The sequence below is a fragment of the Schistocerca nitens genome, chromosome 1 (genome assembly GCF_023898315.1).
Source record: "Schistocerca nitens isolate TAMUIC-IGC-003100 chromosome 1, iqSchNite1.1, whole genome shotgun sequence".
Taxonomy (NCBI): domain Eukaryota; kingdom Metazoa; phylum Arthropoda; class Insecta; order Orthoptera; family Acrididae; genus Schistocerca; species Schistocerca nitens.
Genome location: NC_064614.1, coordinates 790,313,726 through 790,331,285, shown reverse-complemented (window position 1 = coordinate 790,331,285; position 17,560 = coordinate 790,313,726). Strand labels below are relative to the sequence as shown.

At 38.8% G+C, this 17,560-nt stretch overlaps 1 protein-coding gene across 1 annotated transcript in view; it reads left to right on the top strand.

Moving 5' to 3' along the window:
- Positions 1-17,560, top strand: part of LOC126262186 (neurofibromin) — a 502,919-nt gene that overhangs the window by 27,525 nt on the left and 457,834 nt on the right. The window contains exon 4 of the mRNA XM_049958602.1: positions 7,535-7,646. Coding sequence (XP_049814559.1) covers positions 7,535-7,646 — 112 coding nt within the window. The remainder of the gene's footprint in view (positions 1-7,534; positions 7,647-17,560) is intronic.

Here is a 17,560-nt window from a genome sequence, read left to right as displayed (position 1 = left end):
TTTGTGAATTGAAAAACAGAATGTTCTGTGGAGAGACAATTTAGAAATCCAAATTGAGTCTGAGTGTGTGTCTTATTATGAGAGAAGTCTGTTATAGTTCTTGCACAAGTAACTTTTTCCAGCACCTTTGAGAAGGAGGCAAGTAGTGAGACTGTTTGGTAATTGTTAATATCTGTCTTACTAACTTTCTTACAAAGGGGTTTGACAACAGCATATTTAATTCTGTGTGGAAGTGTCTATTCTAATAAATGATGTGTTGCATATGTGACTGAAGACATTGCATAAATATGTGAAGAACAGTATTTTGGTTCTTTTCTTAATGCTCCATGGCATTTATTTCTGTTTTAAGAAAGTTAATTGCATTCTTAATTTATTTGGCATAGAATGGACTAATTGTAATTTGTCTGTACGTGAGAGGCATTGCTTCTTGCGTGTAGTCTACTGCTTTATCCCATGTACTGTCCTTGCCAATTTTCTAAGCTACTTTAACAAAATGCTGGGTGGGTGATCTTTCTGTGTCTCACATTATTTGCAGCCTTCATTTTTTACTTCCATGTAGCATATAAAGTGTAAGGTTCATAAAGCTGTTTTCTTCAAATTAAAAATTTATTCTGGGGGTTGGACAGAGATTATCAATGTAATTATTGCGCCATGGTCTCTTGTTCTTCTGATACATATTTGTTTGTATATTGGGTTGAATATTCACACTCATTGTAAGTATAATTGATTACTGGATGGAACAATACGTAAAATAAAGGGAAGACAACCATTAACCTGTAGCTGAGTGATGTGTGGTGCACACAAACACACAAAATAAAGCAATATTTATGCTAGCTTTCAAGTTTTTGCTCTTTTCTATGGCAAAAGTGCACACATTCATACACACGATCATACAGATTCCCAAACATGTGTACTAGTGCTAAAAAAAGAGCTAGTGCTCGAAAGCTAGTGTGAATTGTGTTCTTTGTTATTTATTTCTGTGCTCCTCTCATAGATCTGCTATATGCGAGTGAGTGCCGTCCGCCTACTGTACATATTTCAGTTAAAATGACTTATTTTTGTTGTTTTTAGTGTGCTGAACTCTAAATGATAAAAAACTGCATCACCCACCACTTTTTTATAGTTAACAATCAATATTTAAAAATTCTTACATGCATGGCTGAAAGAAGGCATGCTATTGATAATCCACAGCTGTATGAAATACTTTGAGATTAATTCACTGGCTCCAAATTCGTTGACATTGACTGTATTAGGTATAGATCTACTACCCAATATTAGTGATGAATTTAGTGGGCTACGATATAAGGACATAGACAGTGTGACATATGGAAGTTTGAGTTGGTCCGGGGAGCTTGCACAGATTGCCGAACTGATTAAGGTGACTGATGTGATTAGTGTGAAATCTGGGTTCGAGTCCCAGTTCAGGACAAATTTTCACATCTTAATATTTGGTAATAGATCTAACCTAATGCAGCTGATGTCGAGGTTTTCACACCCAGAAAATTAACTTCAAAGTATTTAAAAATGCATTTATTAGTGAGTCTAATGATCTATACATCCTGTACCATTTGATTAATAAAATAATTAAGATAAGGAATGGTAAGGCAAGGGATCAGTGCTGGTCCAGTATAAATTGACCAGTCAAAAAATCTTTGAAATCTGGAGAGAAGAACATTTCTGTTCAAGAACCTCATGTATCCAGAGGGGAAATTACCACTTCTATGCATTAAGTAGGGCCTAATGAAAAAGTTAGTGAAAACCTTATCTAAAAATAAAGAATGTTTCAAATATCTGTATGAGAAGGTGCTTCATCTGTAAGAGGCCAAATGAAATGAGTGTGTGTTGGATCTGACATTGGAAAAATGATCTTCAGTTGCAATGTTGAATAAAAAATCTCTGTGGGTGAGAGAGTTCCTAGGCAGCAAAAAGGGCCCACATTATAGTTATGTTGTAGCAAATGTGCTGGAAAAGTTCAAGGAAGTTAAGCTGTTTGATGAGCCTCAAGATTCACTTTCTAATCAATCATCTTGATTTTTCCTTGAAAATTTTTGTGATCTCAGTGAGGAAAAAAGTGAGTTCTTTCATCAAGACATCACAGTAATGGAAAGACATTATCAAAGCGACTGGACTAGCAATGTGATAGGGGATCTTCCATTGGTCTCTATCCACTAACATGCAATTCATTTAAGAAAAAACTGTGATAGAAGATTTAAGGTAAAGAGAAAAAGGAAGACAATGGCATATAATTCCTGTGTAATAATGAGGTTGTTATTACTTTCCATTTCATTAGCTTGTGTTTTGCCAATTTTCATGTTCATAGTGAAGGCACATTGTTACAAAAATGTACATAATAGAAAGAAAGAAAGAAAAAATCTGAGATCAGATGAAGAGTCAGTGCTCAAAAATCTTTGGGTTTAAGTTGTTACCCAATAAAAAGTATACAGAATGAATTTTCACACAGTAGAGGATTGTGTGCTGATATGAAACTTCCTGACAAATCAATTGTGCGCTGGATCGAGACTCGAACTCAGAACCATCACCTTTTGCAGCTACTCAAGCACAACTCACAACCTCTCTTCACAGCTCTGCTTCTGCCAGTTCATAATCACCTACCTTTCATACCTTTCAGACGTTGTCCTGTGAAACTTGTGACTAGCACTTTTGGAAGGTGATGATGTTTGGCTTATGGGACACTCAGCTGTGCGATCATCAGTACCCTTTTTTTCACAGTCCAATCTAGCCACTGTCAAGAATGATGATGACGATGAAATGATGACAACACTAATACCCAGTCCCCGGGCAGAGAAAATCCCCAACCCTCCCAGTAATCGAACATGGGACCCTGCGATCCAGAGGCATCAATGCTAGCCACTAGACCACAAGCTGCGGACTCTTTAGGAAGAAAGGGTATTGTGGATACGTGGCTTAGCCATGACCTGAGGGATGCTTCCAGAATGAATTTTCACTCTCCAGCAGTGTGTGTGCTGATATGAAACTTCCTAGCAGATCAAAACAGTGTGCTGGATTGAGACCTGATCTTGGGACTTTTGCCTTTTGTAAAGAAGTGCTCTACCAACTGAGCTACCCAAGCACAACTTATGACCCATCCTCACAGCTCTGCTAGTTCCTAATCTAGCATACATACTTCACAGAAGATTTCTTGTGGAACTTGCAGAACTAGCACTCCTCAAAGTAAGGATATTGAGGACACAAGGTTTAGCCACAGCATGGAGGGAAGCTTGCAGAATGAATTTTTGCTCTTATCATCTGACCCTGTGTCTAGTCCTCTGAGTGCTGTAACCTAAAGATATCTGTGTGGAAAGGATTTGTCCATGTGTATGTAATCCAGCTGTCATTCCCCTTTTCTCTGATCAGGATGTTTCCATCTTGTTTGACCTCTTTTTTCAAGTGGGATTTCATGCTGACCACAGAATGCAGCAAGCGTTTGTTCATTCCTATTGCCTTGGTATGTTTTACTCTTCCTAACTGGGCATAGAAGTCCCTTAATAAGATCTGAACATTATTTTTATTTACTTTGCTTACAGTCTGTTTGAGGAGATCTCAACAGTTATTACTTCTTTTTTGTCCTCAACAGATACTTAATGTAATTAGAGGGGGCACGAGTGTTTATGATGGTACAGATTTTGTTTGGTGTTAGTAAGGTTGAAGTTGTGATTCTTGGTCAGATGGCTTGAAAATCAGTTATACAACTAATTATTTTTACATTCAATGTTAAATGCATTCCAAATTGGGAGCAGTGTTGCATGACAATTTATCTACATCTACATCCATTCTCCGCAAGCCACCTAACGGTGTGTGGCAGAGGGTACCTAGAGTACCTCTATCGGTTCTCCCTTCTATTCCAGTCTCGTATTGTTCGTGGAAAGAAACGATTGTCGGTATGCCTATGTGTGGGCTCTAATCTCTCTGATTTTATCCTCATGGTCACTTAGCGAGATATACATAGGAGGGAGCAATATACTGCTTGACTCCTCAGTGAAGGTATGTTCTCGAAACTTCAACAAAAGCCCGTACCGAGCTACTGAGCGTCTCTCCTGCAGAGTCTTCCACTGGAGTTTATCTATCATCTCCGTAACGCTTTCGCGATTACTAAATGATCATGTAACGAAGTATGCTGTTCTCTGTTGGATCTTCTCTATCTCTTCTATCAACACTATCTGGTACGGATCCTACACTGCTGAGCAGTATTCAAGCAGTGGGCGAACAAGCGTACTGCGACCTACTTCCTTTGTTTTCGGATTGCATTTCCTTAGGATTCTTCCAATGAATCTCAGTCTGGCATCTGCTTTACCAACGATCAACTTTAAATGATCATTCCATTTTAAATCACTCCTAATGCGTACTCCCAGATAATTTATGGAATTAACTGCTTCCAGTTGTTGACCTGCTATATTGTAGCTAAATGATAAGGGATCTTTCTTTCTATGTATTCACAGCACATTACACTTGTCTACATTGAGATTCAATTACCATTCCCTGCACCATGCGTCAATTCGCTTCGGATCCTCCTGCATTTCAGTACAATTTTCCATTGTTACAACCTCTCGATACCACAGCATCATCTGCAAAAAGCCTCAGTGAACTTCCGATGTCATCCACAAGGTCATTTATGTATATTGTGAATAGCAATGGTCCTACGACACTCCCCTGCGGCACACCTGAAATCACTCTTACTTCGGAAGACTTCTCTTCATTGAGAATGACATGCACCGTTCTGTTATCTAGGAACTCTTCAATCTAATCACACAATTAGTCTGATAGTCCATATGCTCTTACTTTGTTCATTAAACGACTGGGGAACTGTATCGAACGCCTTGCGGAAGTCAAGAAATACGGCATCTACCTGGGAACCCATGCCTATGGCCCTCTGAGTCTCGTGGACGAATAGTGCAAGCTGGGTTTCACACAATCGTCTTTTTTGAAACCCATGCTGATTCCTACAGAGTTGATTTCTAGTCTCCAGAAAAGTCATTATACTTGAACATAATACGTGTTCCAAAATTCTACAACTATTAGACGTTAGAGATATAGGTCTATAGTTCTGCACGTCTGTTCGACGTCCCTTCTTGAAAACGGGGATGACCTGTGCCCTTTTCTAATCCTTTGGAACGCTACGCTCTTCTAGAGACCTACGGTACACCGCTGCAAGAAGGGGGCAAGTTCCTTCGCGTACTCTGTGTAGAATCGAACTGGTATCCCATCAGGTCCAGTGACCTGTCCTCTTTTGAGCAATTTTAATTGTTTTTTTATTCCTCTGTCGTCTATTTCGCTATATACCACTCTGTCATCTGTGCGACAATCTAGAGAAGGAACTACAGTGAAGTCTTCCTCTGTGAAACAGCTTTGGAAAAAGACATTTAGTATTTTGGCCTTTCGTCTGTCATCCTCTGTTTCAGTACCATTTTGGTCACAGAGTGTCTGGACATTTTGTTTTGATCCACCTACCCCTTTGACATAAGTCCAAAATTTCTTAAGATTTTCTGCCAAGTCAGTACATAGAACTTTACTTTCAAATTCATTGAACGCCTCTCGCATAGCCCTCCTCACACTACATTTTGCTTTGCACAATCTTTGTTTGTCTGCAAGGCTTTGGTTATGTTTATGTTTGCTGTGAAGTTCGCTTTGCTTCCGCAGCAGTTTTCTAACTCGGTTGTTGTACCACGGTGGCTCTTTTCCATCTCTTACGATCTTGCTTGGCACATCTCATCTAACACATATTGTACGATGGTTTTGAACTTTGTCCACTGATCCTCAACACTATCTGTACTTGAGACAAAACTTTTGTGTTGAGCCATCAGGTACTCTGAAATCTGCTTTTTGTCACTTTTGCTAAACAGAAAAATCTTCCTACCTTTTTTAATATTTCTATTTACAGCTGAAATCATTGATGCAGTAACCGGTTTATGATCGCTGATTCCCTGTTCTGCATTAACTGTTTCAAATAGTTCAGGTCTGTTTGTCACCAGAAGGTCTAATGTGTTATCGCCACGAGTCGGTTCTCTGTTTAACTGCTCAAGGTAGTTTTCAGATAAAGCGCTTAAAAAAATTTCACTGGATTCTTTGTCCCCACCAGCTGTTATGAACGTTTGAGTCTCCCAGTCTATATCCGGCAAATTAAAATCTCCACCCAGAACTATAACATGGTGGCGAAATCTACTCGAAATATTTTCCAAGTTATCCTTCAGGTGCTCAGCCACAACTGATGCTGAGCCAGGGGGTCTATAGAGACATCCAATTACCATGTCTGAGCCTGCTTTAACAGTGACCTTCACTCAAATTATTTCACATTTCGGTTCTCCGTCAATTTCCTTCGATACTATTGCACTTCTTATTGCTATAAACACGCCTCCCCCTTCACTGTCCAGCCTGTCTCTGCGGTATACATTCCAAACTGAGTTTAGAATTTCATTACTGTTTACATCTGGTTTCAGCCAACTTTCTGTCCCTAGTACTATGTGGGCATTGTGACTGTTTATTAATGAGAGCAGTTATGGGACCTTTCTATAGACACTCCTGCAGTTTACTATTAGCAGATTAATATTGTTATTTCCTGTTGCATTTTGCCTACTCCTACCTTGCCGCATCTCAGGAGACCTCTTGTCGGGCCTAGGGAGGGAATTCTCTAACCTAAAAAACCCAAATGTGCACTCCACACATACTCCGCTACCCTTGTAGCCGCTTCCGGCGTGTAGTGCACGCTTGACCTATTCTGGGGGACCCTACATTTCTTCACCTGATAGCGGAGGTCAAGAAATTTGCACCCCAGATCTCCGCAGAATCGTCTGAGCCTCTGGTTTAAGCCTTCCACTCGGCTCCAAACCAGAGGACCACGATCGGTTCTGGGAACGATACTACAAATAGTTGGCTCAGATTCCACCCCGCGAGTGAGGCTTTCTGCCTTCACCAACTCCGCCAACCGCCTCTATGAACTGAGGATGACCTCTGAACCCAGACGGCAGGAGTCATTGGTGCCAACATGAGCAACATTTTTGTAAATTCTGTATCTTTGAGACTTGAATACTCGTTCATTGTATTTGTGATCTCTTGGAACCGTGCTATTAACATTTTTTATTTTTCTGATTGGTAATTTGATATTGTTTTATTCTACTCTGTGCAAGTGGGTGTTTGGGTGATTGCAAACATATTGATTCCTTGCTTCCTTATAGGTGGCTACCCACTGAATCTGACGTAGCGTTCTTCAACTTTTTTGTCGGACAGGGCAGCAAATTTTTTTCCCAAAAGACCTATTCGTATTTGAGTTTTGGAGGTAGTCAACCTTGAACAGATTGAGCTTCAATTTACAGCTATGTTCGCCTCAGTATGTTTTCTGGCTGCACTTTCAACCCTACTCATTTATCTGGGCTTGGGACCAGCAACAGAAACTAAAGAGCTACTCAGTTCACCCAATAACTACTGCATTAACTATGATAATTATTTAGCACTATTATTTACTATGATAATATAACTTGTTTGCATCACATATATTTGCTGAAACTCATATTCTTTGTTTCAGATGTACCACAAGACAATCCAAATGTTTTACAGTTAAAAAATCTTGCATCTAAAGTACTCTTTGCTCTCAGTTTAAACTTCTTCAATGCTGTTTTCAATAGAATATCTGCAAGGTATGTATAAATCTTTCAAGTTCTTTCTTTTGTTTTTTCACTCCAAGAAGGAAAGCTATTATATGAAAGGCTTGAGTATCAGTTAATAGTGTTGGGTGTTTTATTTTGCATTGCTAATGTGTTTCTTTCAGGGGCCAATTACATGTTATTTAGAATAATATTGTGCTGACACACAACTGCTCATATTTTTAAGAAACTGTTTGCACCATTGTATTAGTGCATCACTTTGAACGGTCTCCTTTCAGTAACAGGTTTAATCAAAATTGATTGGCTCACTGGCTGTGGATAATCATTTTGCTATAATCAGGTTCTTGTGCCCCACTGAAAAATGATATGTATGGTGTCTGACACAAAGGAAAGGAGGCTGACGTTACAAATTTGTTTACTTATCAAATCTGCTAAGTTAGTGTTAGCTGACTTATAAAGCAGAGCTCATTCGGCTTCACAGAGATGTGTATTTCTTCATTTCTCTATTAAATTTTTTTATTTTTCATTTAGCTTGAATCTACTTGGCAACTCCATTGTTTTAGCCTTTCAGTGGAATACATCTACATCTATACCCTGAAAACCACTGTCAGATTATTAGAACTTTTTCCCATTCCATTCATGTATGGAGTGCGGGAAGAATAATTCATTTAAAGCCTCTGTGTGTGCAGTGATTATTCTAATCTTATCCTCATTTGACTATGGAGTTAAACGTTTCAGCTTTTGCATTGCTACTCTCAATTTCAGTTCCTGTCTCATTTGCTAGAAACTCGACACTGACTTTGGTGCCACTAACAGTCTTTACCTATGACCAGAATTTGTTTGGCTTTTGTGAAATATCATTTGACAATACTCTGCTATGATAATCATTGAAGGCATCAGGCATTGCTCTCATGACAGCCAAACACGTTTCATTCGGCATCTTCTATCTATATCCTTACACTTTGTTTGATAACTATTATGCAGTAATTTCTGTTTTTTAGAATTTCTATACAGTGACTCTATACCATGTAGTTTCCCTCCCATTATGAACTGTTCTACTGGGTACATATCTATTCGGTGCATGGTCAACTATTCTTTTAAACTTGATCCGCAATTCCTCTACATGCTCCTACCCTGTGCTGGAAGTTTCAAGTTCCTCGTTGAGATATGTTGCCATTAGATCCAATATATTTCCATCATGAGTGGGATTCCTAACTTTCTGTTCTAGGTAGTTTTAAGAGAAGGTATGTAGTAATATTTTACATGATGTCTCATCACACCCACCACTAACAAAACCATAATTTTCCCAATTAATTGTTGGGTGATTAAAATCTCCACCAATGATTACAGTATGATTGGGAAACTTATGTGCGTGTAAACTGAGGTTTTCTCTAAAGTTTCCGTTTACATCAGGAGATGAGTCTGGTAGGTGATAGAAGGATCCAGTTATCATTTTATGCCCATCCCTGATACTGAGTTTTGCCCAAACAATCTCACATGCAGCTTCAGTTCTATCTCGGTAGATCTGAGTTTCTTGTTTACTGTGACAAATACGCCACCTCCATTTCAGATTTGCCTATCCTTTCAATATATACCTAAATTTTCCCCAAAAATCTCATTGCTATCAATTTCAGGTTTCAACCAGCTTTCTGTACCTACTATTATGTGAGATTCACTGCTTTTCATGCATTCACTGCTTTTCCAAACTCTGGCACTCTGTTGCAAATGCTTCGGTGATTTACCATTAGGATTTTGATACTCTCACCTGTGAGAAGCATTTCTTTTAGTCTTACACTGATACTTCTGGGTTTCTTACAGCTATCGTCATATGGATTAGATGGAGAGTTGCCTAATCTAAAAACCCCTTACGTGCACCCCACACACAGACAGCTACCGGAGTAGCAATCTCTAATGTGTAGTGCACAATGGACACATTTTAAGGGTCCTTAAAGTCCTGAACCCTATGGCAGAAGTCCGGGAAGTCTCAGCCTAGCTTGCCACAGAACCTTTGAAGTCTCTGGTTCAGTCCTCCCATTCATCTCAGAATCAAAGGGCCATGAGCAGTTCTGGGGACAATGCTGCAAATTGTGAGCTTCTTTGAAACTCCATACACAAGGCTGGTCTTTGCAATCTTCTCTGCCAGTTGCTGGAATGACACATTTCCCACAGTGGCTGCAGGAACAGGCTCTTCAACATGCTGAATGAGGTCCCCATTGAGTGCGCCTGGTGTCCTTTCCAGTTCCTTGCTGCACTTTCACTAAGGGATACCATAATTTGCCGTACAATTGAACTGCCAACAATGAATAGACCCCTACCCTTTTGGGTTTGCCTCCTCTAGACACCGGGCAGAACAGGTTTCCCCAAAACGGGTGAAGTGAGTCCTGCTGGCTCAATTTCAGTTTCAACTTGTTGCTTAGGGGGATTGTTACAACACCATGAGTTCTCTGTGGTCCCTGTCCATCCTGTACAAGACACTAGATCTACCATTGACATGCACTCACAGTCAAGTGAGTGAATAATGTCAGAATAATGACAGATCCTGCACTTTCTGCAGACCAGACAGGATGCACACGAGAGAATACTACTTGAGGTACCTCTGTTATTGGTATCAGAGGTACACAACTCTCAGGATCTCTTTCAACACACTGATTCACAACAGCTGCCAATCATTTGACAGTAGTCAGGGTGGTTTCTGGGTACTTAGGAATGTCAACCAACTCATCCCTTGTTTGAGAACAACATTCACAGTGGGGCTGCAATTTATCCCCCAGGGCACTGTATTACAAGGCAGTGAACAAGCAACTGTAAATTTGGCCATCTGATTATTTTTTAATCTGTTGATCTAAAAAGTTTCTACTTTCCTATCAGAATTGAAGCAAATACATAAAATGAGGTTTCTATTAAGGCAATACAAAAACCAGTGGTAAAAATTACTAGATTCCTAAAATGTTTTGAGGTTAATTACAATTGTTAGCAAACCTGGAAACATAATTGATTTATGATAAATGCAGATAATATATAGGGTTACTCTTCTTTAATGGAAAACTAAACGCAACACTATACAGGGTGTCCCATTTATTTTGAACACCCTAAATATCTGTTTGTCCAGATGAAAATTACAGAATGTTTCAAGCAAATGTTCTGTAGTCATCAGGGGGACATCAATCAGCATGATTGCCTTTTTGTAGCTTTTTTTTTTTACAAAGATATGAACAGCAGTATGACTTTTTTAAGTGGCACCCTGTATTTTTTATTAGGTAATTCATTTCCTCTCCTAAAGACCTAATCAAAAATGTATCACAGTGTACCATTCACTGAAACACAACATTATTAATTACATAACGCAACATTGACTTTGAGCCCAGGATCACAAACTCATCCACTTGCTGGAGTTGTCAGAAAACAAATGAAAAACAAGTAAAAACATAACACAAAATTGTCTTTGACTCCCCTGTACTATTGCCCAGGAGTAGAACATTCAAAGGTGCTCAGAGTGGTGACCCTGGACACCGATACACTGGTGCACTTGTTGAATGAAAGAATTATTTACTGCTTCCAGTGGTGCCTGCTGTAGAGTATTACCAGCAAGCACGATACGTTCCTGCATGTTCTCTGGAGTTGTTGGAATATCGTGATAGACAACGTCTTTAATTCATCCCCAAAGAAAAAAGTCCAGAGGATTTAAATCAGCAGGCCTAGCAGACCAAGTAACTGTTCCTCCTCAACCAATCCATTGGCAGGATACCTTCGGTTCAGAACACGATGTGCACGCAAGCATTATTTGCTGGACATCCATCGTGTTGATACCACATAAGCATTCTGGTTCTTAGCAGCACTTCACCCAGAAGAGGAGGAAGAATTCGTCTGAGGAAGTTGGCATACGCTGTGCTGTTTAGACTACAATTGATGAAATAAGGGCCAATAATTGTCGTACCAAGCATCCTACACCAGACATTAACTTTCCATTGACGTTGATGTTTCACCTGTCTAAGCCATTGTGGGTTGTCGCTGGACCAATAATGCATGTTCCTTGTATTTACTTGTCCTATGTTTGAGAATGAACATTCATCGGTTAATAGAACATTGGAGAAGAAGTTCGGGTTGGCGAGGATTTGCTGCTGTGCCCACTGACAGAACTGTACACAATTCTGGAAATCATTCCCATGCAATTCTTGATGTAGGTGTACATGGGAAGGATGGAACCGGTGACATGTAAGAATACAAAGTGCACTGGTTTTAGGAATGCCAATCTCATGTTCAAGCTGTCGTGTGTTCACATGTGGATTCGTAGCAATGGAAGTGAGAACTGTAACTTTGGCAGCTTCGTCTGTGCGAATGCTACTACGATTGCGTTGTGGGTTGAAACTTCATGTTTCCTGAAGTGTCGCAACAAGACGAGAAAACATCCATCAGGGAGGTGTGTTCTTGTCAGGATATCTCTCTCTGTACAGTTCCGCTGCCTTCAATAATAACAACAACAACAGCAATAATAAAAGAAACATTATGTCTATGCAGTTTGCAGGAAGGACAGCCTTTACTGTATGTCTACTCTACACAACAGTATTTAAAAGGACTAAACTGCTGTACTAAATGTACCCGTACATAAGAAAACAGTACTGCAATTGCTGTTCTGCTAACTTACATTACCCATAGATGAGTAACATTTCTACCTTCTCTTCGTTGGTGTACATTCTATTCACACAGCTCTTCAACTGACGATGGTTGACGGGATGGCGGGTGTGCATTCTACCTATGTGTACATTTGCCCTCTGCCAACGTCAGCACGTGGATGTGTTCCATTACCCCGAGTACTAGCACTAAGCGCTGGGAGCGTCAACGTCAATGTTGTATTATGTAATTAATAATGTTGTGTTTCAGTGAACGGTACACTGTGATACATTTTTGAATAGGTCTTTAGGAGAGGAAATGAATTACTGAATAAAAAATACAGGGTGCCATTTAAAAAAGTCATACTGCTGTTCATATCTTTGTAAAAAACAAAGCTACAACGAAGCAATCATGCTGATTGATGTCCCCCTGACGGCTAAAGAACCATTGCTTGAAACATTTTATAATTTGCATCTGGACAAACAGTTATTTAGGATGGTCAAAATAAATGGGACACCCTGTATATTAGAATGTCTTCTACAGTAGTTAAATCACAAATGCTGATTTAGTGCAGGTACATAGGACAACGGTAGCTTCTGAATCCAAGGACACACACGTAGTAAACGGGTGATCAAGTACACTGAGTTGATAACTTTTATTGAAATGTATCACAGTATATGGACAAACTTCAATTAAAAACAGGTGCCTGCCAATGTGACAGATAGTGAGGAGTCTGGCTTCTTTTTTTCCAAGGTGGTATGTTTACACTAGTAATATCAAGTCCGGCATAGAATATGCTTTCAGGCACAGTATGTTCTTCTGCAGCATATTGGTGCAAATGCTTTGCAATTTTTGTTTAGTGGAGACACTAGTAACCCATTGCATTAGAGATAGCTGGAGTGTTGGAGAATCAGTTCTTCAGCCAATCAATAAATGAAATATGCTTGTGTCCTTAAGTCAAGGGATTTTTGAGATGCACAAAGGAACAGAAGATACTGTGATAAAGTGAGCTCTAAAACTTTCTTGGCAACATTGTGACCTTTGATTACCTGATGCAGATGAAAGCTATACAGGAATATCAATCATGGATAGCAGTTTTTCTTTATTGGGATTGCTGTGTTGAACTTAACTTCTCTTTCTGTAGGTCACATGATTTGTCTTTCTGTGGATGAGGCAGTTGAAATATATTTGCTGAAAACATTCAGAACTCCTAATAAGGAAAAACATTGGTTTACAGCAGCCAGTTTTTTTTCTTCTTTAGGTAATGTTTTTTTTTTTTTTTTTTTTTTTTTTTTTTTTTTTTTTTTTTTTTTTTTTGCAATAAAAGCACATTCTTGCAACCTGCTGAGTGGCCCCACAATAACAGCTCATTGCTGATGTGGCTGTGGAATGTTCTGATAGTACACTTTTTAGTTGTCTCAAGAGGGACAGAACATGTGAAATGTTTAGAACTACAGGTTTAGTGTGCTGTTGCCAGTTCAACTTTGTATCAGTGAAAAAGCCCAGAACCTAACAGCTGCTGTGTTACCCAGTGCTCCAATGTCACTGGGGGCAACATATCATCCTCTGTGTTTTGTCTTCATCAATTTTCATATTGTTCATGATAAACCAGGTCTTGGCCTCATTGAAGAGGACTTCTGCTTGGTGCTGCTTGGTAAACAACTTGAACTACATCCTCTTATTTGAGATGAAAGTTGTATCATCCATGAACTGCAAGGTGTGCCCATTGGAACCTATGTCGTTAGTGAAAATGGGGAACAACAGAGGCCCTATTAGGATCCCTGTGGCAAACCATGTTGTAACTTCATTTCATCTGTCTGCTCCTGGCACTGATATAATTTGCCGTCCATTTTTCACATAGAGGTCAAGACTTTGTAGAACCGTTCTCCCAATACCAAATAATTTTAGCTTGCTGAACAGGGCCTTATGCGGGATACAATTAAATACCTTACTGAGGTGACAAAGTGCCAGTACTATAGACTCCTTGTCTTCTAAACCCTGACTTATACTTGTAACTAAATCAAGTTGTTGTTGGATTGTCCATCCAAAAGCCGCACTGCGTATCATAAAAGAGGTTATTTCCTTCTAACAAACTTATTAGCTGAGATTTCTGTACAAATGGGGGGTTGCCAGTGATATTGAGGTTCTGTCAGAGACAGCAAAGGACTTGGAAGAACAGTTAAATTGACAGCAGGATATAAAATGGATATCAACAGAAACAAAACAAGGATAATGGAATGTAGTCAAATTAAATCAGGCGATGCTGTGGGAATTAGATTAGGAAATGAGACACTAAAAGTAGTAGATGGGTTTTGCTATTTGGGCAGTGAAATAACTGACGATGGCTAAAGTGGAGAGGATATAAAATGTAGACTGACAATAACAAGAAAATTGTTTTTGAAGAAGAGATTTTGGTAACATTGAATGTAGATTTAAGTGTTAGGAATTCTTTTCTGAAGGTGTTTGTCTGGAGCATAAGCATTAATGGAAATGAGACAGGGACAATAAATGGTTTACACAAAACAGAATAGAAGTATTTGAAGTGTGGTGCTGCAGAACAAGGGCACCCATAACTGGGTTCAAGGGGGAGCCTTGCCTCCCACCCCCACACACCCGCAGCTCTCAGGGAAAGAAAAAAAAATAGTGTAATTAGGTTTTCTCCTTTCAAGGAAATGATTTAAAAGTTGGTATTATGCAGGTTTATAACAGGATCAGAACTAGAACTGTTTACAGGTACTTAAAGTCGCCATTCATCTTCTAAAATATTAAAAATACTCCATACTCCAGGTCTTGCCTCCTCCTCCCCCCATCCTATCCACAAAATATTGTACGGGCGCTTTTGGTACAGAAGAATGCTGAAGATTAGATAGGTGGATCATGTAAACAACGAGGAGGTATTGAATAGAAATAGGGAGAAAAGAAATTTGTTTCATAACTGGACTAAAAGAAGGGACTGGTTGATATGACACATTCTGAGAGTTCAATGGATCACCAGTATAGTATTGGAGAGAAGTTTGGTTGGAAAAAATTGTAGAGGGAGGCAAAGAGATACAGTAAGCAGATTTAGAAGGATGTAGGTTGCAGTAGTTATTCCCAGATGAAATGGCTTGGGCAGAATAGAGGTGGCATGGAGAGGTGTATCAAACCGTAACAACAATAACACTTTCTTTGTAAACTGGTACTGTGCAAGCTACGTACAGCAAGTCTGGAAATTCCCCGGCATGGAGGCATTTATTTATTACTTTTTAGTGGGAATAATTTTATAAGCCTCTGAAACATGTCAACTATTACAAAGATATAGCAAACCCTCAATCATCTTAGTTTTTGGCGAAGACTCATAGATGTCGCCGGTTACAAGGTCTAACTTTTTATGTGGAAGAATGTACTGTCTAAACTCTCTACCTGTTCCATTGCTAACTTTTACTCTTTGGCATCTATCACAGGTAGGGCACATCTCTTTTTTTAGTCATCTCCCAGCATTACAAAAATAGATGTTGTCATGTATCTTTTGTAAACATTTTGTTGTACCACAGTGTCCAAAACTTTAATGTACATATTTTATTAATAGGTCAATATATAAAACTTTTATCCATTATGAAGGAGGATCACTGTGACTATGATAAATAAAGATTTCTTGAAATTACTGCAACCAATCACCTTTTGTATTGGTCTTTAATTTTTATTATCCCATTACTGGTTTTGAACCGCCTAGCAATTCATCATCAGATGGTACATATTTATCGATTGTCTGCAACAGTGGGAGTCGCATAGCTGTGGCAAAGATGTATAAATGAAACATGTAAGTACTGAGTCTGGTGAGAATTATTCACATTATGAGATCGATTTTGTTGCGTTAGTTACAGTTATTAGTATTCGTTGGCTGGTTCTTGGTGCAAACAGTATTCTCTCTCTCTCTCTCTCTCTCTCTCTCTCTCTCTCTCTCTGTCACACACACACACACACACACACACACACACACACACACACACACAACCTCCTCCTTCCATGTACTCCCCTGCTTAACATTACATTATTATAAATAAATAAAAAGTAATGCTGTGATGTTTATTTCACAAGTATTGAACATTGTTAGTTGAACAAAATATAAATGAAATGTCAACCAAAATTTTTGTGCTAAAATTGTAGATGTAAAACCTTCCAAACTCAATGTTTAATAGATTTTGTAAATAACACATGTCAACTTTGCCATATAACTGTGTGTTATTTTGCAATAGAGAAATATGTAGGTACTTACTGTTGCCAGTATAAATTACAAGAGCAGAACAAAGAGACTCTCTGCCCTAACACAAACTCTTTGACAGTACTTTAGCTGTACTCCTTGGTTTATTTAGGTTTTATAGAGCATGTGGAACGTGTTACCTGTGGCTAAGTGTGTGAAGTAAAGTAATGTGACTGGAAAACATGCATTATATTTTCCTGAATACTGTGTGGACCAAAACTAACCAACAAATACTAATGCAACAAAATTGATCTCATAATGTGAATGATCCTCTCCACACTCAGTACTTACATGTTTTGCTTATACATCTTGCCACAGCTACATCACTCCCACACTCATGCAGACAATCAATAAATATGTACCATGTGATGATGAATTGCTAGGTGGTTTGAAACTGGTAATGAGATAATAAAAATTGAAGAACAAAACAAAAGGCAGTCAGTTGCAGCAATGTCAGGAAAATTTCAGGTCAATATATTGTTCAGGTCAACACAGCTCCCAGCCATTTAAATCTGGTTTGAGTCTCCGAAATAAAATTCCTTTACATACTTTGTAATGTTCAGCTGTTATTTCTCCATCACTTTTATGTAGAAGACTCTTAACTTATCTCCAGTTATTGTCATAATTCTAGTTTCTTCTGATATCTGTACAAATTTTCAAAATCTGTCTTTCATCTTTTAATCCCTTTCAGTACAAAATTTTGAACTCTTTTTCTCCCTCACAACTATTATTTTCTGAGTTATCGTGCATAGACTGTCGTGAAATAGCATTGGTAATCTCATTGTCCTTCCTTTGAATTTATTTAACACTATATTCAAATTGTGGTAAAAATGATGTCAATCTGGTTATTCTGTTGTGGTATAGTTTGCATTCCTATTGGTACCACAACGGTTTATGGTCAGTTTAGACAGTTACTTTATGACCCAAAAGACAATTTTTCAACTTGTCAAATTGTCACGGTGTGTATTTCATGTTTTTACAGTAGCCTACTTGCGAAAGCTTTGGATTGATGTTTAGCTCGCCCTACACAATTTTTTTTTTCCTTGAAATAAATGAACACCAAGTAATGGGCCACTACTGTCTGTCATAATGCAATAGG